Source organism: Melanostigma gelatinosum (genome assembly GCF_949748355.1).
Source record: "Melanostigma gelatinosum genome assembly, chromosome: 3".
In the NCBI taxonomy this organism is placed as follows: domain Eukaryota; kingdom Metazoa; phylum Chordata; class Actinopteri; order Perciformes; family Zoarcidae; genus Melanostigma; species Melanostigma gelatinosum.
In genome coordinates, this window is record NC_136636.1 from 15,604,400 (window position 1) to 15,626,827 (window position 22,428).

A 22,428-nucleotide genomic window follows, 5' to 3' on the forward strand; every position below is an offset into this window, starting at 1 on the left:
ATATGGGGGTATAAAACAAGAAGTCTAGTAGAAGAGGTTTCATCAGGAATTGAGCTACAAAATCATTTTGTGTTCATGCAAAGGAAAAACTTTCTTTTGACCATACACATTTATAGAGAGTATGTCTTGCGTATGTTGGTGGGGAACGTTGTCAGTAGGCGTTACTTAATTACTGCAATGCTATTAAATACTTATGTTATAGTATCTTTATAGGTTGACAAACACAAGGTGGTGACAAACTGGTTCACAATATTAATAATAATGGCAATATCTTAAATACGTTTTTGTATCATTCATTTTCAAATCCTAATGTAATTTAAATATTACAGTTTTAAATAGTGTTTGATACATAACTATTGGGTACATAACTATAGTTATTCAGAAACACATGGAAGCCTGAGAAAGAAAGCATTCTAATGAATTTAGCAGTTTGTAAATTAGTAACATCCATAGGGAAAATGGGAATATAAAATGGGTAATAATGTATAGAGGTAAATAATATTGTTAGGTGAGTGCAAAACCTGCCAATGCAACTGTGTAATTTATGAGACCACACCTCTTTGCCTTAATACCTGAAACTGAGGGAAAACTTGGTATGCAGGCTGTAATTCAACACATTGCGTGTTCAGTGTAACAAGTGTCATTGTTCAGCCATCTTACACTTTAATTACAGTGTAAATACAAATAGTGTGGGCAGCAATATAAAATGCTTTGTGTAGAAGCTATCAACATAACTAATTCAGTTATAAATAAACCAGTTTTAAGCTTTACATTGTAAAGCATTGCTTTTTGCTTGAGCAACTCCCCGTGTCTTATTTCCACTATAAATACAAAGAAGAGCTTACTTGAGGAAACATTGTCTGCTTTTAAAGGAAACAAGAAACATATCTTTTTTCCCAAAACTTTTAGTTCTGTTTAGTGTGTGGTTAAGAGGTAACACTTTTGTTTTAGAATCTGTGTAGGAGCCATTAGTTCTGTCTGTGTGTACGATATTTATATACAGTGTATTGGGAGCCTACCTCAGGTTGACCACGGGTGGCAGTGCGGATTAGTGTGGCAGGTAATTTATGTATGGGCACAGGTGCAACAGACAGCGAATAGGCCCGTTCGAGATAAGCCAGGCCTGCGCAGAATCAATCACTGTGACTTCCTGTTTATTCTTTGAAGGTGGCTTTAAACTGTCCGACTCAACCGCAGTTTTTTGTCAACCAAATTAAATGGGAACCTCACCCAAAAGTGAAAGCGCCTGGAATCTCTTTATTGAAGCGAGTAAGAAACATGGTCTTCTCCCGCACCCAGCCGAGTGGCTATTGCTGGAATTAGTCACTATAATCTGTATTATTATCATCTTTTCAACAATTATAATAACACCCTCTTATTGTATTCCCTTTTTATTATAATACCTGTTGATCTTAATGTTTCTATCTTGTATGTTTTTTTTTTTTATAGATTAATGAGTTTGCCTTTGTTTTTTGGCACGATAGTATTATACGATGACTTTGAGTCGCTTGCTTTTTTTATTTGAATCAAGTCAGTTTGACAACGCTTTACATCACTGGTTGTATTCAATCACAATACAACAGCGGTCGTTGCAGACACACCTGGCAGAGACCTGGGCCCAACTGAGTTCACCTCTCTAGTTATATATTTTCGTCATGGATGATCTTTGCCTTTGTTTTATTTTTGAAGCACTTTAAGTCTACGCCTATAAATAAACTTGATTGATGAATTTACCCCTTACCCAAGGCACTTCATATTTCTAAATTTCTTCGTGTAATTCTTAGTCAAATGTAGGTCTACCTGGTGATCATTTTCCACATTTATCTCTTTCTTACCCTGCAACGTTATTTTTGTACCTTGTGTAAGACAAGAAACAGACATATCTGTCCATTGCCTATTCAAGGTTTGGCCACAGGGAGGCGCTGCAGGTCTCTGTTCGAAACACTCCGCTTCAATAACAATGTATGTATACATTGTTATTAAAACCTTATTGCAGCAGGATATATCCTGCTGCAATAAGGTGTCCAAGGTCTGGTCCCTTTTTGTAGGAGTATATCCATGCACATACGCAATGTATCACTTCAACATTTTCTTCCTACCTGGGAATATGAAGAATATTGTAGTTTTTTACAAAAACAAAACAGTAGAAATACATTCAGTCAATTAGTAACATGCAAACCCTAATGAATCCCTTAAAACACCCAAAATTGGCAATTTATATCAAATGAAACCTTAAACATTATGTCAAAAATACATTCAAATATTAGACAAAACGAACACATATCCCATGCAGTCCTGTGAAGCATAATTTTGAGGTAATTTAACATGGTGGTTTGGACTCTTTGAACCAATAATAGAGCCAGCATAGATACATATTTGAATGCTGTTCCTATATTTGGCACGAATGCTGATACCCTACAAAACAGCATCAAACAACTACCATCATTCATTTGCTAATATTGAACGTTTCTGAGCAGTATATAATAGACCACCAGAGGGTGCTACAGCAGCAAATGAAAATATGATTCAGTCCTTGTATATGGTTATTTTCCCTCACACCTAAGGTTGAACTCCACTATTTGCAGGCTATTTGCAGAAACAGCAACAGAAAACATCCAATAAACCAAACAACCACTATTGTACTTCAAATTGATTATAACAGCTGTCAAAACAGTTGCCTATTATTTTCCTGATCAACAAAAATGTTTCAACTCTACTCGGGACAGATATTAGAAAATACACAAATATACCGCATACATTCCAATGCTTCCAATAAGCTCTGATTTTTGACTATATATATATATATATATATATATATATATATATATATATATATATATATATATATATATATATATATATATAGCAGTGTATGAAGTCAAAAATAAGCCCCACATTTAGCTGTTGCTGCAACTTTACAGTTAGACACATAACGTAAAACATCAATAATTATATTTCAGTAATATAACATACATTATTTTGTAATTGGCTATTCTGTAGACTATAATAAATACTTTAACTTTTTTATTTATTATATATTTTTGCTGCTTGTGCTTTTAGAATACTTGTTCTGCCACTGACAAGGAGACACAATGTAGGTTGTTTCCAGTATCTACCATTACGTCTAAATAATTAGACGTGCATGTTTTAAATCACAAAAACAGAGCAGCCAGCATTACATTTTATTGTACCTATATTTATTAGCGGCAATATTGGCCTCTATATGTCCCCGAAACAGAATCAATCTCATTACCATCATGAGAGGAGCATGATAAAATATACCTGACTTTTTTGCCTCACAGGCCACTTTGAGGTCCTTGAACTCTGGAGTTAGTATGTGGCCGCTGTAATCACATTTGAAGACTACGTGAATTGAAGGTGACAGGTACCACCTCTAACGTGTGCCCTGACTCCCAGACAAGCTGCTCAACGCCTCTGAATTACGGATTGAAGATCAGAATGGGCCAAACCCCTCCGGTTTAACAGCTTGCTAGTGACAATTTTTGGATGCTAAGCAGATAAACACAAGCTCCTTGGAAATCCCACTTGCGGGAATTGGCACACTTATGAAAGCTGTGTGATAGATGGTTTCCTGTTTGTACATCCAGGGCATTACCATGGTTGTATTATCATTTTTCTCCAGATATTTGGAACAGGTTGTGCATTCACCTGGATCATGGCTGCCTCCTGTGCTGTCCCTCCTCTCGTTGGCTGGTCAAGGTAATTCCCCAGAACTAGAGGTGGAAGAACAAAGAATGGATAAGTCTTTCGTTGCAGAATTTACCACACTCTTAATTAGCAACCTATTTTTTTCATCTTGTTCATTCTTCCAATTTGGTCTGCAAACATTTTACTCACCAACATCTTAACCAAGGTGTTGGGATGTAGTGCTGTTACTCGAATAGTTTTAGTAGAGATACAACACAGTCACATGATCGCATAGTAGAACAAACACCCAGGTAAACCATGTTATTTACACCACTGGATTAGAAAAGAAACAACAGTACAAGTAAAGGTTATCAGACAAATTGCCTTTTGAAAACATTCAACATATTTCTCTGGTTCAACTTTGACCAAGCAAACTCCCAAAGTTGTGCAGGCGTACAGTTGTATACATTGGGTGATCATAACGCAGCTCGGGTGGTTTTTTTCTTCATTTTCTCAACACAATGTTAAAGATGATCTTCAGATGGAGGTTTGTAAACAAGCAACAAATCTAACAACAACATAAACCAAAACAAAAAGGCTAGCTTTCTTATAGCTTTCTTAAATCTACTTCAGCCACAAATAACATTTCAGAGGATCAAATGACTCCAATCTTTATGCTGTAGTTTCATATTTACCAAACAAATCAAATGATTTGCTCTTGTTTTTTTCTCATGGGAACAAATTGCCTTACTAGAGGGAATTAGTTCATCTGTTCAAGGATTTTAATCAACACTGATGACAGGCTACTGACTGACAACATTTGCTGTCACTATTTTACTTATTAGACCTTAGCATCTGGTTAGCATTTTGTAGCCTTTGCAGATGCGTATTGGCTGTCTCACTTTAAGGTGATTGTCTTTGCTTTAAACAATGCATGCATCAAAACCTATTGATTAGTATTTTAAAGGGACAATCCATTGATTATGACATTTCACTCATTTCCCATAGTTCTGGAATCAGGATTCCTCGGAGTTGTCATTACATGGTAACACACACGGTACTTTTGGTGCCACTGCCATTATGCTTTTTTTTAAAGCTTGTACAACAATCCGAGCATTTTCACTGTACAATGGCCTTTAACATTTAACATTGCACAATTGCTGTCCCACTTGAAACTGCAGTTTGTTATTTTCTTATTCTTTTCCTGATTTCTCTCAAAGGTTAGACACAGAAAGGTTGCAACATGTAATGTCAACATTTTTTATGTTGCGTCCCACATTGCATGTTTTGTAATTGTAGGTAGATTCCTGAGGGTATTCAGGTTTCCTGCGGACCAGACTACTATGCCACGGCCCCAGGCTACAACAATGAATCATACGTCATGTACATGTTCACCTGCCACTTCTGTCTTCCTGTCTTCACCATCTGCTTCACTTATGGAAATTCAGTGTGCACAGTGAAGGCCGTAAGAGACAGTAACTTTATCTAATGAGATTTTTTACATTGTTGATTTGAACCTTATCAATGTTAAAGAATATTGAATAACTGATGATACTTTTCAGGCCGCAGCCCAGCAGCAGGACTCTGTATCCATCCAAAAGGCTGAGAAGGAAGTGACACGTATGTGCATCCTGATGGTGTGTGGCTTCCTGGTGGCCTGGACTCCATAGCTTTGCTGCATGGATCTTCTTCAACAAGGGAGCTGCGTTCTCAGCAGCATCCATGGCTGTCCCTGCTTTCTTCTCAAAGAGCTCAGCATTGTTCAATCCTATCATCTATGTGTTGATGAACAAACAGGTATGGTAAAACCAATATGGTAACGCTTCACTTTAACTCCCACTTAAAACAAATTTCTAGGACCGCCTTTTTTCACCTACGTAATATGTCTTCTTTTCTTGTTTCCTGCATGTCAAGTGTCCTTGGATTAATTGAAGGGCACTTAAATGTTTGTTACCATTAAGTTGACTTAAGTAACTGTAATTAATTTAATTAAGTGCCGGGTGATTATGCACACTCACAAGCAAGCTCATCCTGTCCATCCAATTATTGAAGGTGTTAAAAGTATCAAGGATCAGCACTTCTACATTCTTGTGTCCAACAGCGAGTGTGAGAAGTCTTTATGAGTAACCATCGTTTTATCTGGTAAATCGTCATACGTTTCTGCATGTTTGTTTCGGTCTGAACTTGGACTTCCATTGTTCCTGAACCAAGATCAAACAACCTCTCATCTATATCCCGATGAGCTCAGCTGTGGGAGGACTGAAGATGAGCTGCTTTGGGGTAATCTTCACCAAACCAAATAACTGACTATCCAGGGATTCACAACCACACATGGAGGTAAAGTACAAGATATGGTGACTGATAGGCGTCGGTGGATTATTTTTGTTGTTGTTTTGTGTCTCTTTGCAGTAATTACACATCTCTCTGTGGTTCTTATCTCTTCAGTTTCTGTCTCCTTGTAGTCACGTTGTGTCTAATTGTAGTTCATTTGTGTTTCTTTGTAAATATTTTGTGTCCTTTTGTGGTCATTTTGTATCTCTCTGTGGTCAGTTTATGTCTCTTTGGAGTCATTGTATGCGTCTTTGTGGTCATTTTCTATCTTCTTGTCGTCATGTTGGGTGTATTTGTAGTTCATTGGTGTCTTTTTGTAAACAATTTGTTTCTCTTTGCTGTTGCTTTGCTCTCTTTTAGTCGTTTAATATTCGTCGTAGTTAAGTCTCTCTGTGTCATTTTGGGGCACCACCTCCTCCTGGAGGAAAATAAATAAAAAGGAATACAACAGGTTGATAACCAATTAATCCGTCTCATATCTCAGTGGTAAGTTCTGAGTTCACTGATCTTTAGTTCCCGCTTTGAAAGAATATGACAGACAATGACTTAGCGATAGATATGTGATTTATTTATAATAAAATCAAATTAAAGAATAAATGGATTAACAAAGGAACAAGGATACTAATTAATAAATAAATTTTGATTTGGGATAGTGAAGGAAGGATGTGATTTTATTGAAGATACCGATGCTACTCCAAATTATAAATGTAAATATTAATAATTCAGAGCGCTATTCAACACCTACTCTTGAACATAGTAAGATTTAATTTTCCTACTTTTTGCAGTGTAGTTCCACAAGACTTTGCTGTGGGCTCAGAATTTTGTTTTTCTGCTCCAGTTGGGGTCGATTCAAGGCTCTAAGCCGGTGATGATTCCTGTTAGGAAGCAATAGTTGCCGGTAGAAGGAGTCGGGAAACAGTGGTCCTCAGCTGGCCACAGATGCCCACCCAGTGGGACAGGCAAATGTATTTGACACATTAATAAACAAACTGGATCAATTTCAAAGGTAAGGAAAAGCATTTAGTTTCTGTTGGGTCCTTTCCATAATGTTGGAAGCTAATTGACACAATTGCAAAAACTGTCATTTAGACACAAACACATAGGAAAATAAGGTCCAGGTTGAAAAATGTTGTATGAATTAATTGGTTCAGCAAGAAAAATGAACAATTTTGGGGAAGGATCATAGTGCAACGGGTGAATCTATCCCTGAATTACGTTACATTTGTCAAAAATATATAAATTCCTAATGTTATCATGAGCAATGAACGCAAAAAGAAGAAAACGCTTCTGCCCAGAGAAGAGAGATACTGATCCCAGAAGTTCCTATGGCAACAGGACTGTCACGGTTGGGTTTTGCGGTGTGTGAGTGTGGTGTGTGTTTGTCTGTGTGTGTGTGTGTGTGTCTCCCGATCATGCTTATTCTCTCCACCTGTGCCAAATCACCTGCCCCTGGCTTTTCCCTTTCCAAACCCCAGTCATCTCTACTCACCTTCTGGCAATCGGCTCATCAACCCTCACCTACTTAGACTCCCCTGCTTGCCCTGTTCCAGTTGCCGGATTATCCTTTGTTCCTTTTCCCTTCCCGTGGACTCTTCGCTCTCCTATATGGTTATTCCCTCGTGTTGACCCTCTCGCCCCACAGTTTGTGTCTGTGCTTTTGGTGACCAAGCCCTTTTGTGACTTTGCCTTTTATTTTTATTTTGGATTTTTCTCATTGGAGTTGTTTTTGGTTTCTATTTTTGTTTGCTTGATGCCCAGTAAAGAGCCTTGCAATTCACCTCAACTTCTGTCCTGTGTCTAAGTCTGCTCCTGAGTCTCGGATTTACTCCTAATCCTACACGGTAAACCGTGAACTGTCACAAGGACAGCCAGATGGAAAGGTTTAATCACAGCTTAGAGGTGACCTCGGGAGCAACACGCAGCCTGGATGGAAGCGCATTCTTTTTTGAAGAAACTAACACAACATGCATTATGAATGAGGCATCTGCTGTAGGAATGTTCTCTCCATCAATGTTGATATAGTTTGTGTGGATCAATGGATTTTCAGTTAATCATCACACTGCAACATTTAACAGTGGACTAAATATTGTAAATAAACGCCACGAGCGAGCAAACTGTTCTCTCATTGGTCCGATTTCTATGCGGATATAGGCTCTGTTGCTTCTTTTTTTAAGGTGTGGTGGATTGGGGTTGCGTGAACCCGGTCGGGATGTAGAAGGGGGTGCATGGCCTAAAAAGTTTGGGAACCGCTGTTCTAGTGTATTGAATTAGTTTGTGTATAATTGCGTAAAATGACTTGCATGATGATTCTGCCCGGACTATTTTTTTTTGTCTGAACGATTTTTCATATTTCTTGATGAAAAGTCCATTCGGAACCACAGTACCACTCTAAACGGTCTAGCTCGACCCCCAAAAGGGGGTCGCTCGTCACCAGAAGGTAGCCCATCAACAATCATGCTTGAGCTGTCCACTTCCTCACAATCCTCCAATAATCAAATCTCTTTGTAATGAACGTCACTGCCATTTGCACTTTCTTAAAGTCAATTAACAATCAGGCTTGAGCTGTCCATATCCTCACAGTACTCCTGTAATCTAATTTGGCCAATTTGAGGATAACACGGAGTAGGTATAAAAAACCACACCCAGGACAGCGTAAGCCGTGGAAGTTGGCTTACACCACTTGTGACTGAGTGACTTTACACACTTCGCCACTGTCCATCGATTGAAGCTCCAGCAGAAAAGGCAACTGAAAATGGTTTGGGAAGGAGGAAACGAGGCCAATGGCACAGAGGGCAAGAACTTCTACATCCCCATGTCCAACAGGACTGGGGTTGTTAGAAGTCCCTTTGAATACCAACAGTATTATTTGGCTGATCCCATAATGTTCAAGCTTCTAGCCTTCTACATGTTCTTCCTGATCTGCACTGGAACTCCAATCAACGGTCTGACTTTGTTCGTCACAGTTCAGAACAAGAAGCTCCGGCAACCTCTCAACTACATCCTGGTCAACCTGGCTGTGGTTGGACTGGTCATGTGCGCCTTCGGATTCACCATCACTATCGTATCTGCTGTCAACGGCTACTTCCTTTTTGGAGCCACTACATGTGCTATTGAGGGATTCATGGCTACGCTAGGAGGTACGAAATGAATTGCTTCTTAGAATGGTCCTTTAAGTTCCGGTTCAGTACTCGTTACAGTTGTAATTGCATGAAAGGATGTAACATAAATTGGGCATTCAGCTAACTTCTGAAACATCCAGCAACCTAGACGTCTTTTTGTGGAGCTCTTGTGTAAGATGTATTTTCTCTCGACAGGTCAAGTTGCTCTCTGGTCCCTGGTAGTCCTTGCTGTTGAAAGATACATCGTAGTCTGCAAACCCATGGGAAGCTTCAAGTTCTCTGGTACTCATGCAGGAATTGGAGTCCTTATCACCTGGATCATGGCTATGTCATGTGCTGCCCCCCCTCTCTTTGGCTGGTCCAGGTGATTACCCTGCATTTCACTTGCAATAGATATGACTTTAAATCCTTAGAACCTGACAGCTACAATTTAAAAACATTGAGAACTACTCAAACAAAACATTCAGGCTTAAGAGAATGCCAATGTAGAAGCATAGATACTGTAGATGCAGAGCTTGTTGAATTGCTCAATGATTTGCAATAATGTATCTTCTTAAACTTCACACAGGTACCTTCCTGAGGGCCTGCAGTGCTCCTGTGGACCAGACTACTACACTCTGGCTCCAGGCTACAACAATGAATCATACGTCATGTACATGTTTGTCGTCCACTTCTTCACTCCTGTCTTCATCATTTTCTTCACTTATGGAAGCCTTGTGCTGACAGTCAAAGCTGGAAGTGAAGTTTAGGACATTTATACACCATTTAGGCTTCTTTACTTTGTTCAAACAAACTTATGAGCTGATATTTTATTTTATCAAACACTTCAGGCCGCAGCCCAGCAGCAGCAGGAGTCGGAGTCTACCCAGAAAGCTGAGAGGGAAGTGACACGTATGTGCATCTTGATGGTCTTCAGCTTCCTAGTAGCCTGGGTGCCATATGCCAGTTTTGCCGGTTGGATCTTCTTGAACAAGGGAGCATACTTCTCACCCCTGACAGCAGCTATCGCTGCCTTCTTTGCAAAGAGCTCAGCCCTGTATAACGCTATTATCTACGTGCTGTTGAACAAACAGGTTGGCTCAGTTTATTCTCAGGTTTCTAGTATTTGCGTTTCTTCTTTGCTCAATCTGTATGCCGTGAACTTGTGTCTGACGTTGCTGTCTTTGCTCTCATTTTCAGTTCCATAACTGCATGCTGAGCACTATTGGAATGGGCGGCATGGTGGAGGATGAATCCTCAGTCTCTGCCAGCAAGACAGAAGTGTCCTCTGTTTCTTAATCATGATGGCGTCCTCAAATCTGTGGACATTTTTCTTACTGATCACTTTCAGATTTTTAAAACAACCCTGTGAAAAAAAAGTCTTAAACTTTTGCCAAATGGATTTGATGGACGGACTCAGGATCGAACACAATGAGGAAATCAATCTGTTAATATGTACAAACTAACAAATGTAATGAAATATATTTGTTCTGGCAGTTTTCTTGCGCAGCATTTATGTCTGTGCGCGCAAGAGCATATGAGTGAGTGAGTGAATAAGAGAGAATGAAATGTGACTCACCATGCAGGATTTGATGACCCTCAAAACACCTCAACTGTCATGTCAATCTAAACCTGCTGAAATGTGACAACACTTCCTGCTATGTTGATTGTGTCGCACATCGGGTATTTTCTTTTAATTATGTGATTTACTGGGCTACCAGTGGCAACATTTTCATGGATAATATGAAAAGAAAAAATATATTAAAAAAAATGAACTAGATAATAAATGCATGCATGAAAAGAAATGTACTTCTGTATTAATTTTACTCTGAATTATCGCTAACTCTGCTGTTTTAGCCAAAGTATAAATTCAAAGATTTCAGATACAGAGTATTTTTTAGGTCAATTACCAGTCGTTGTTTATTTGTGTGAGCAAGAGATAAGTCTAATCCGACAAACAATATTTATTAGTGTGGTTTTCCCTGTATTTGAAGTCAAGCTAGTTCAATATCTATAGCCCCAAAACCAAAAAGTCAGCCTCAAAGGCTTTAGAATATCTACAGAATACAATTTCCACACACGTTGAATTGGAGAAAAACCGCTGGTGGATTCCTTTTCATCTGCAAATGTCATATTTCCTTTGAATGGGAATGTAAAATATTTCGCAGTCAGTGTCACTCTCAAACGATAGAGAAGTACTCAGACGGCATCCCGTTACAGTGTGTAATCCCACTCTAATCCCTCATTATGATCTTTTGTAAATCCTTTGAACATTTAGAGTAATTGCTTGACAGTAACTGTCACTTTGGTTAACATGAACGCAAGTTTAAAGCAACAGAAATGTCATGAGCTATGACAATGCACAAGACAGTATGTGAAAGCTTAGTATTGAACACTTTATTAAATACAAATTGAATTGTTCTAAACTCTTAGCGCACTGGAAAACACAAATCAAGAAAAGTGATGCATTTCTTACATGCATATTGATTTCAGCGTTGTTTAGATACATCACAGAGTCACAAGACACTGAATGATTCAATATTCTCAAGTAAAGTATCTCACTCATGGAAAATTCCCACAGGTCTACAGGTGGAATCATATGTCTGGGTAAAGGTCTGATTTTACCTTTCTTTCAAAGCTGAGTACAGGGTCCTCTGAGAATATATAGCAGTTAGATTCGACACATTTCTAGATACCCAGTGTCCTGTGGGATTAGGCATTATGACATACAGTTTTATCTGCGATTTTAGTTAATTGAGTTATGATTTGAGCAAGGACACATTTAGCTAACAGTCATATCCTGCAAATGCAAAGCAGCATTATTAATTCACAACAGCCAAATGTTAAATTGACATCATCTGAAGTTGTAAATAACTAACTCTCTCTCACCTCTGCGGACCACATACCTTAGAGAATTACGTGTAATTCCAAAATGTGAAATAAATACTGATTAGTTTACAACTGATTCTTTCTCATCTCAGAGTTAAAGAGAACGTGTAAAGAAGGGAAGCTCATATGTTGACAATTTAAAGGAAAACGTCCTGCAGTCCATGAAGGAAGACATTTTATCACACCTCATCATGCTACATCTGCTATCCTGCAGATCCAGAGACAAACTGATGTATGCTGCATTTCTGGTGTGACACTATGCCATCATCCCCTTGAGGCCATCATTACGTTCACCCGGACATCATATCTGCAGTGCAGCATGCGGTTTCAGGTGTAAGCATACATTTTAAAAAGTGGAAAACTACACATAGCTTCTGCTCTATAGTTGAATAAACTATGACATATGTGTCAAGTTAAGTGAACAAAAGCTTAGTGAATTTTTTTTATCCTTTTCAACAAGCTGAATCCTCAGTTGGAGCGCTTTCAGATGATACGACTGGCAGATGATGCCCCCTGCAGGTGTCAGCAAAGAAGTGAGCAATTGCTTTATATGCTCAAGATTGTCCTCCATTTGTAAATAAAAGCCACGGCTGCTTCATGCTCTGCTGGTGGGAAATACAGACATAACCAAAGATAAATATTACACACCAGTGTGTAACATGTTGCTGCTCATATGGATTAATTACATATAAATGCACCCTTGTTCCATCTCAGATAGGCCATTTATCTCACGATGTAACCCTTTATTTGCTGCTGGTAACCTGACCCTAATTGTCATGCAGTGGGCACATGCACTGTAATTTTCTTTAAAGAGCCTGCTCTGGACACCTGCATGTGCTTAGTGTCTCTGTCAAGGGGCGGGGCTGAGACAAGCGTCGGCTCTCTTTGTTCTAATTGCTCAGATCAGATCGGAACAAACAGAAGCTTTAAGAACAAACTTGGGGATGCTCTGGATATATTTCCAGGCTTATGTTCACCATGAAAAGCCTGGAAGAAGACAGATACACTTCTACAAGAAGCTTTATTGATGAGATCATGTATGAGCTCTATTCATATTAATAATAAATATGCAATTGTTGTCAATACTGTTTACTTATTTTGGTTGTTTGGGGCTTAATACTAATAATCATTTAAAATGCACATAAAGAAGGTCAAATTATTACATTTGGGAAATTTGCAAATGTAAGCTTTCCGTAAAACGTTAACGTCCATCATGGAAATAGTCAGTTTACCTTCACGTGTTCTTAGATGTGTGTGATTTGATGTCCTCCTCTTTTTATGTCATCCAATAACTGAAATGTTTGGACACGAAGTCCAAGCTTTGTTGAACAATGAATTAATTCAGAGAACAACAAATTCAGTCTGATTATTACAGATTACAGATATCAAACAATTGTCTGATATCAGCTTGCTACAGAAATTCAGTTCAAGCTTCTAAACATCAGCAGCAGGTGATGTTGAGAATAAAACAAACTGTCATTTTTCAAAGAAGTCAACCAAATGTTATTATATATCCTCAAATCATAAATTTGCCTTCCTCAGGCATCTTTAAAATCTGTACATCTTCAGACCGTCGACTAGGACAGTCTAAAAAAAGATGAGAGAAAACCCTGAAAACCATTAACCCTCGACATTACACAACTGTTTTCACCGGCTCTGCAATATTCATGATGAGTAATTGGTGGAGAGCCCCTTTAAGTCAATGAGAAATTCATAATTCATAATCATAATCATCGTCACCAAGGATGATGAACACAGCTTTCATTCAATGAGAAATATTTTTACTTGGAACCATACTGACTTTTAACATTAAAAATGTAACTAAATAAAGCCACGATTTGTGGCCCCCTCTCATTTGTTCATTCCAAATTTAAATGATCAAAATAAAATCCTTAAAGGTGTTAAACTTAATGTTTCGTCTCCATGTTGAGAGCCATGTGGAGACAATACATATGCTCTGAATTACGTATAGAGAACTTTTAGTTCATGTTTTGTGAACTCTTGAATTACTTCTCTACTTTACTGATGATTCATTTGTCACTTACTGTAAGTAAACCATACTCATTTCAAACTCTACAGGTTGTACGATATAGTTGGAGCGGCAAGAGGTTTTGTGCATTAGTATGTTAACTGTTTTAGAAAGGACACTCTGAGGGATTATCCCTTCAGCCTTTGAGACAATCATGATACACCGTGTGAAACATGCTTTAACGTCTATGCCGGTGTCTCCATGAAAGTCAACACTCATTACTCATTCTCTATCTATCGGTTAACCACATTTCTTTTTAGCATTTCCTCACTTTCAGTCTCCTCTGCTCTATTCCTTTTTCCATGGAGATTAAGAGGCTGACACCATAAAGGAAAAACCGTGGCAACACCAGCTCACACTCACTTTGATGTCAGTTACAGAAAACCAGAGAATCACTGAAAGAGCATGCAAAGCAACACTTCACCCACACTACAATTAAAACAACAAACGCAATGTAATACCTGACATGAACTTAAATGCTTAATACTGTTCATATTTTGAGCTGCATTCTATGAATTATACAGGCATCATCTTCTTGTATGACATTATAGTTTTAATTATCATGAGATGAGATAAGATAAAATAATCATTTATTCGTCCCGCAGTGGGCAGAGGACTGTGACAAAAAAGGTTTGAGTGTAACACGAGCGCGTCAACATGCAACATATGTTTTTAGAAGATAATTCTTCAGCTATGTATCATAAAATGCGAATACATATAAATACGGACAAAATAAAAAGTTCAGTATCCATTTGAAATCAATATTTAAAAAAAAGGTAAGGACTAATAAAGACACCGGAGTGCCACATTGATCATAATCCATCAGTAATGACAAAGGGATTGTTACAATCAAACATTAGATATGTATAGAGAGAACTCGAACACTTTGGTTCGAGATATTTCCAAACTGATACTGATACTAAACGTTTTCTGTCAAACTTTGTAGTGCGGAATGTGTAACATAACAGAAAAAGGAAATGAGAAAAAGGTCATTGATGTAGAGGTAAGAAATTAAGATGTTTAATGAAACAAGTGAAATTAGTTAAATATCAACACTGTTTAAGTCCTAAGACCATGCAAAAAACGACTAGATCACTGGGCATTTATTCGTTGAAATTTTATTTTAATGGCTTTTTAGGGATTTGGAATTGATGGTCAAGATAAAATCATACTGTGACACAGGGAAATACTAATGAACTATAAAACGATTAGCTTGTAAAATCATCTATAAATCATCTATTTATTAAAAATAATGAATAACGTAGATAATTAAACTAAGTTGCACCACCACAGAGCATTTTCCTGCAAACCAGACCGAGTACCACAATACTTTGCATCACTTGAGTAAATCCTTTATTTAACACAGTCAATGGATACTTGTAAATACTTTGTATTACACCATACCAACATAATATACATACATAATATACACAAAAATATGACATCATCATTAGGTGTTGTATCATTTTCTCTTAACTACAGCAGTTATATTATAGGCTCTATTTTATTTTGCAACCACTATGTCACTGCTGTTTTATATCATGTCAATATTTCATTGTTCATCAAGCATAATTATTATATATTAAGAAACAGCGTGAAATGATTTTTGTCCTTTTGTCCTGGTGATGTCCTTATCAATGACTGGGACATAATGTTTGATGGCAATAATATTACAACATATTTTTACAATTTTTCTTTTATTAATTGTCTTAATTGCATTGACTATGTCTGGTTATTTACAAAGCTCATCTTGAAAATAAATACGAACAAACAAAGCATTGAGTAATGACTTTAAATTTCTTAATTTCAAAAGTCATACTACAAATATTACATCACATTATGAAGGCCATATTTGCCAAATATTTACCACTGGTGTTTTATTTTCATTTTAGGTAATAGTAATTCCCCCATCTCATTCCCCATGTACAGCACTATACTAACAGCTAAATCACATCTCGTTGACAAATATCATCGGGACTTGAGAAGCCACTTTATTCTCTTCGTTATAAATTACCGGTTTGCCAAGATATGCGGGCGGTAAGCTCAAGCTTACTTGTGCCTGGTTGAGGCTATCTTGTCTGCCGACCTGCTGATTGAAACTGTCTTGTCTGTAGAGTTGTGGACCAAAACCCTCCTCCGGCTGCTCGAAACTGCTCTCATTGTAGAGCCGCTGTCGCATTTCACTGGTGCGTTTCGCAGAAGCACTCCTGGTTGGATATCTCTGACCTGTCTTGTACCAGCCTGTTTCTTTGAAGACAAACCAAATATTTCCAACCCAGAGGACGACGTTTACAAAACCAAAAACCTGGAGATAGAAGAAGGCGTGAATAGCCTGTTTTATGCAGTTTTGTGTTTCAATGCTTCATTTGTAGACTTAACACCTACCGCAGATGTATTAAGCCGTGACCAGAGAGGCTCCTGGGTGGCCGTACATTTGTTCTCCTGGGCTCTGCAAGCTGAGATGAGCAGTAGCACCTGAGTTGGGTTTGTGGCTGTCTTGATATCAGAAACAGTTTTGGCCCAACAGCAACTGCTGACCAGCCACACTAAGGAGAAGATGACTGTAACAACAAAATCCTTCTCAGGACAAAAGAGTAGAGAGGAAACATTATCACAGTATATTGGGTCTGATTCAGGTGTGGACATTAAGGGAATGTTTGGGTGAAGGTATAAACTCACTGACCACAAGCGGGCCCCTGTTGTTCCTTATGTACTTGTTCTGGTAGAAGACATAGACGATGGTTGCCAGCAGAGAATAGAGGAAAGCAAAAACACCCACAGTCAGGAAAAACTGAGCAGATGAGGAAAAGTTGCCATCCAGGAAGAGAACCTCTTCCCTTTTTCCCTCACACAAGGGAGCCTGGAAATGCACTTCTTGTAATCTACAAGACAGAAAGAAGAGGTTTATAGTGAATGGATAAAAACAGGTTGCTATTAAAACTGGCATGTGAGGAGCTTCAGTGTGGAAGAAAGTCGTCACTTTAGCCGCCCATTGTTCACTGGCACTAAAAAGCAGTTCTGCAACTTGTCTTTTCCTTTTGTCACACAGGATTAATCATGACATTCAATGGCAGGGTTTTCCTGGCCATTTTACCTTAGATTATATACATAAAAAATAAATACACCTCCGCAAACATTTTAAAGGTGTATATATATCTACATACATACACACTTTTGGCATTTTTTATTTTTCCTGTAGTGTATTCATTTTTTTATGAAAATATTTGCACCACTCTTTCCCACTTTGTACTGCAACTGCTGGACAACAATTTATCTTTGGATATACATATATTTTTGTCTTGTTTTGTTTTATAAATGATAAATTCTTTGGCCATATGGTGCGTGGAGTCTATACATGCTGCATGATCTAAGTCAATTAAAAACTGCTCATTACTGGTTAGTGTGGGGCTCCGTTTTTATCTGCTTTTTATAAATGAACAAAAAAAATGACCACTGAACTAACACACTGACACCAGTGTCAAGTCAGATGAGTCAGCTTACTCTAATTGGACAATTAATTAACAGTTTAGTGTGGCCATCACTTACTCTGAGGCATGGAGTTTGGGTTTTGTCGACTACACAACTGCACTGCTGCAGTACGACATGAAAGAGCTCAGACACACCCCACCATTCCTCATCCAGATGTAATGGTGGCCAGACGCTCTTCAGGATATTAATTATTAATTAATTGTGGAAGACATTCAGTTAAACAGTGTATCTTCACATTTGTCGTCATCTTATTATTGTTGGGCCGTCTGCTTAGCTGTCTGGTTTCCTGTTTTTAAATTGAGCGAGTTTGGAGAGAGCAGCTCTTCCCTGATGACAATATGATGATTGTCTGTGTCTGGTTAGTCTGAAATCATCTTGTTGGGTGGCCAGTAAAATCTTCACTCTTTGTCAACTCTGTTAATTCACATTTTGAAATTAAATAAATCTAAGCGTGTTCATAGATTCATTGAAAGATCAAACGATACAAAATGTCATAAAACCCAATTTCATGGCAATTAATATTTGTTCTTTCTATATTCACAAGTTAACCTAATCAAAGGATGTAAGCAAAGGAATGCACAATGAAGTACCTTACCTGAAAGGATAGCCGAAATCAATGTTGATGCTGAGGTTACTCTGCCTCCTGTCTGCACAGTCCACTTTAACCTGGAGGTGACCATAGTATCCTCCACATGTTGCAAAAGCACAGATGGCAAAAATCTAGGAAGAAAAACGTCATAAAAGGATCAGGATCAGTTTATAATTCATACATTTGATTGATCCAGTATTAGGTCTGCATAATGTAACACATCAATACATTACTGGACTGCTATTAACATCTATAATTGGTTTGAAAAACGTGAATAATTTATAGGTTGGAAGACAACTAACGGCGCTGCTTACTGTGTGCTGACGGGGGGCCACAGCAGTGCAGTACAGATTGAATCTGAAGATGTGAGTGGTTTTATCTTTATAGTTCTGATGCAGAATATTCATATCAAGAATGAGAGATTTACTCTGTGTTCACTATTTTGAATCGATTTTTCTTTACTTTTATGTGTGTGGAACAAGCTGCAGTCTAAACCTGACAAATTATTTCACCAATCAGCAAGTCAAAACATCAAGATCCGACTTGATATTGTAATTCATACAATGTATTATGCAGTGTCTAGAAGCAGAAATCACAATAAGCCAAATGTAGAAATGACACTTACCGGAGCAAATATAACCATACACATTTAAAAATCACAGATGTCACGTCCTACTCCACACAGTGTCGACAGCTTTTATCATCGGGGTTGAAATGCCACTGACGTAGACGTGGAAAAAGAGAGCCACTGTTTCAGCGTAGGGGAGGGCTGACAGGAGACCTCCTCCCCAGGGAGGAGTCTGAGATTTGACTGTACCCCTACAATTTGTTCACAAACACTGCAATCAACTGTAAATACAATGAAGAATGTGTGAACAGTTTTTTGTTTTTTTTACTTTCTATAGTAACACCATAAGGACATTATTTTTTTTCTTAATAAGGCTTCATCAGAATTATTAAACAAATAGAAATACTTGTAATTGTGCGGTTATACATTTTTTAAGATAAACACAAGGATTTGGGGTTGCTTTGAGAAATGAAAAAATCGTCATACTTCTTAAATTATATGAACTATTCAAAAACCTATTGGATTATCTCAAACATGTATGTAAAAAAGCTGAAAACAGGCATGTTTCCCAGAACAGCAATGATTTCAGCACATAGTCACTTAATAGAACTGATCTTAAAACATGATTTTTGAACTTGTGTTTCACTTGTCATCCTAATATATAATAATAATAGTAAGAGAAACAACTGTTTTTATTTTCTACCTTTGTTCACCTTTGCCAGGTTGCTGGTTTGTGGCAGACTGGGAACGTAAAGTCAGTAGGAAAATACAACTGATCTGAATTCATGTACAATGTTTATGGGTGTATAATAATGTGAGCTAATTAATTGGATTTATTTGAACGTACGTTACACCAACCTATTTCCTCCCCCAAACCTGTGTGGCTGTGGTAACTGAAGTGTGTTTCTTCAACATTGTATCAACCTTTTCTCATTACGTTGATATGTTTCATTTAAAATGACTTAACCTGTGAGCCTATATGATGAAATCCTCAAGAACACTCGAGCAACAACCATCTGGTTGACACAGACAGACTATGATTGAACTGTGTCTCATACATTAGCTGCATCAACAGACAAGTACAATCATATGATTTCAAATAATACAGCTAATATTTGTAATAAATCAGCACTTAATATTGTGACTGAAATAGTAATTAACCAACGCTCAATGTGATGAAATAGACGTAACAATTGTAGTGTAGATTACTGAATTGTAATCATTGTAGTTTAATTACATTTTCTTTTCTAATGATCATTGATTGGGCCATAAAAAGGATTCTGCTGACCTCTTTTGGTAGCAAGGCTGTTTTACAGATTCACTTTTATTGAATGATTTTAGAGTTGTGCACATCACAGAGTAAAATTAACCCTAAGAAATTTGTTCTAATGTGCTTAGATGACAAAAATATCGGTGTAAAAAAACTACCAGGTATTAATATTAAGCTACTTTACACTTTTACTGAGTTGATCTATCAACCAACTTCAGTCCTGGTCAATTCTATTTTTCACCACAGACTGGGAAATATCAATGAAAAGCAACTACATTGATTGTGTCGCATTTCATTTTTTTTCCCAGTGCACATAAAAAAAAAATATCGCACTCGTTACCTTATAGGACAAAATGTGATATAATAGATAGTAGTAAGGCTGTAACTGTATACGTATTCTTATTAAACCGTTCGGTATGAGGCTCACAAAGCGAACATTAGGTTTGAATAATACCAGTTCATTTGGAAAATGCAGAAGCTTAAATTGTGGGAAATATGTTTTCTGCGCTCATGTAGCAGTCTGTGTGACCTCTGAACCGGAACAAAAAAAAAAAAACTACAATAAAAAACAGCTGGCGCACTGTAAGTGTTCTGGGACGCTACGCTAACTAGCTTAACAGGGAAACAGCAGCAACACTCATTCTGCTACACTCGAGGGCCATTCAGATAGATGTAAGAAAAACACTCAGTTGATTTACCAAATGCTAATCACTTGGACAAACTCCATCCTCCTCTTTGTTGACAACGAGTTTCATCCCACGATTGAATCCCAACTCACAAATCAGTTTCTCTTAAATTATAAAACAGCTATAACTTTGTGATTCTTTTATAGGTTGCTCTATAAAAGTGTGAATACTCCATTAATAATAAAATCTTGAATTTATTCAAGACATAAAATCTACAATTACACTGGAGAACATAAATACATACTTTGTGTAAAATCCCGGGTGCATTTATATCAAACAATGGACTCTGCAAGTACAAATAAAATCCACCATTAAAAAACAGAAACAGTCCTTTCAGCAGCTCCCTGGGTTCTAATCACAGCTCTGTCCTGGCCATCTAATAAAAGGCAAAAGAATATCTTAAAAAAGGTCACTGTGGCATATATATTGAATATGCATCAATGGAAAAAAGAAATGCAACCATAAATAATATCGGAAACAGTACACAATCACATGGGATTGGGATCACATGTGATCACAATCACATGGGGGGGGGGGGGGGGATGTTGACAGTGGCACGCCGCCTGGAGCTTCCCCGGTCTGCTGCTAGGTTGAACCACCTAATTGTGTGTTTCAGAATCTCATTGTCTGTGGCTGCACAGGTAAAATGATTCTTTCTGACGGCATCTGTAGTCACACAAGCAGATCATACAAAATCTCATGATCAGTGCAACATATAACAGACATGCAGTCTAAAAGCGTGTGGCTGTCTGGCATTTAAAAGGTTTGCTATGCTATAGTCAGAGCTAATATATCATATAACTATTATCTATGTAAAGATACAGTCGAGTAATATCTACCCGAGCAGAGAATGAAGTTGCTGTTCAAATATTGAATTAAGCACCGTTAAAAAGGAGAAGAGCTGGGAAACATGCTAATTTGTAAGTTTGAACACTAAGACCTCTGGGTGACTTAAAATTGTTTTCATTAAATATTTCAGTTACTTATGCAGGAGCAAAGTCTTCGACGTCATCTGGCTAAAGGACTTTTTTCCATTTATCCCCTTCCAGTTGATCCTCCTGGCAACATCGCTGAACTTGCGGGCAAGGATGTTCCACGTTACCCGTTTTGTGTCATGTCCTCCGATGGTTGCCAGGGAGGAAATCTAAAAAGGATTAAAAAGTACCGTTAATATCTGATACTTTACAGAACGTTTTAAAATACATTTTCATCAAACAGGGTATTATCCAGTGTTAATTAAATACAATCGTTCAAATCAAGAGTGATTTTAAATCAGATTTGATTGAGACGCTGAATAAAAAAAATAAAAAATCTCACCACACTCTTCTTCAGCTGAGAGTTGGAGGGATTTTGAAGCTGTTCTTCAAAAAGCGCTACTTCCTCCACTGAGGTAAATGGAAACTGCACTGGGTCGTCAGTCACTTCCACTTCTTGGTCAGTTGTGTGTTGCTTACTGGCGAGACAGTTCACGCTGGCAATCAATTGGTCTAGCTGGTGTTTCATGTTCTCCATTAAGGTCATCATATGGGGTTGAGCAGCTAGCTGGTGAGTCAGTCAAATCTGTGCAGTCATCCCTAAATTGTTCAAGTATTTTTTCCAACATCTTGACGGGCCCTCCGTCTTAAGGTGGAGCTGGAGACCGGCCCAGTCTTCCTATTCATTTTTTCTAAACAGACAAACAAAAAGATACATTGCAACCATTGTTTGTAATGAGTCGTTTCTTTAAGCAAATATTATTTGTGATTACTCTTTGTGCTTACATAGTCATGTCTATATATGTATATATATGTCAAGTTCTCTTCATAAAAACTCTTTATTCTATAAACTATAA

General features: G+C 37.8%; 2 protein-coding genes and 1 pseudogene across 3 annotated transcripts; 2 read left to right on the forward strand and 1 right to left on the reverse strand.

Moving 5' to 3' along the window:
- The first annotated feature begins 2 nt into the window (after positions 1–2).
- Positions 3–5,955, forward strand: LOC306775647 (green-sensitive opsin-like; annotated as a pseudogene). The gene is made up of 5 exons: positions 3–8; positions 3,644–3,720; positions 4,948–5,113; positions 5,211–5,445; positions 5,860–5,955. The product of its transcript is annotated as a green-sensitive opsin-like (transcript).
- A 2,776-nt stretch (positions 5,956–8,731) lies between these two features.
- On the forward strand, positions 8,732–10,376 carry LOC306797630 (green-sensitive opsin-like; the record flags this gene model as incomplete). The annotated part of the gene is made up of 5 exons (XM_079297005.1): positions 8,732–9,116; positions 9,294–9,462; positions 9,667–9,832; positions 9,929–10,171; positions 10,278–10,376. 5 exons carry the CDS (start codon positions 8,732–8,734, stop codon positions 10,374–10,376), a joined length of 1,062 nt encoding a protein of 353 aa, XP_079153131.1.
- Positions 10,377–15,943: 5,567 nt separating this feature from the next.
- Positions 15,944–18,722, reverse strand: synprb (synaptoporin b; the record flags this gene model as incomplete). Its single annotated transcript, XM_079265772.1, has 5 exons — positions 15,944–16,300; positions 16,381–16,575; positions 16,682–16,877; positions 18,080–18,204; positions 18,699–18,722. 5 exons carry the CDS (start codon positions 18,720–18,722, stop codon positions 15,944–15,946), a joined length of 897 nt encoding a protein of 298 aa, XP_079121898.1.
- Positions 18,723–22,428: the final 3,706 nt, after the last annotated feature.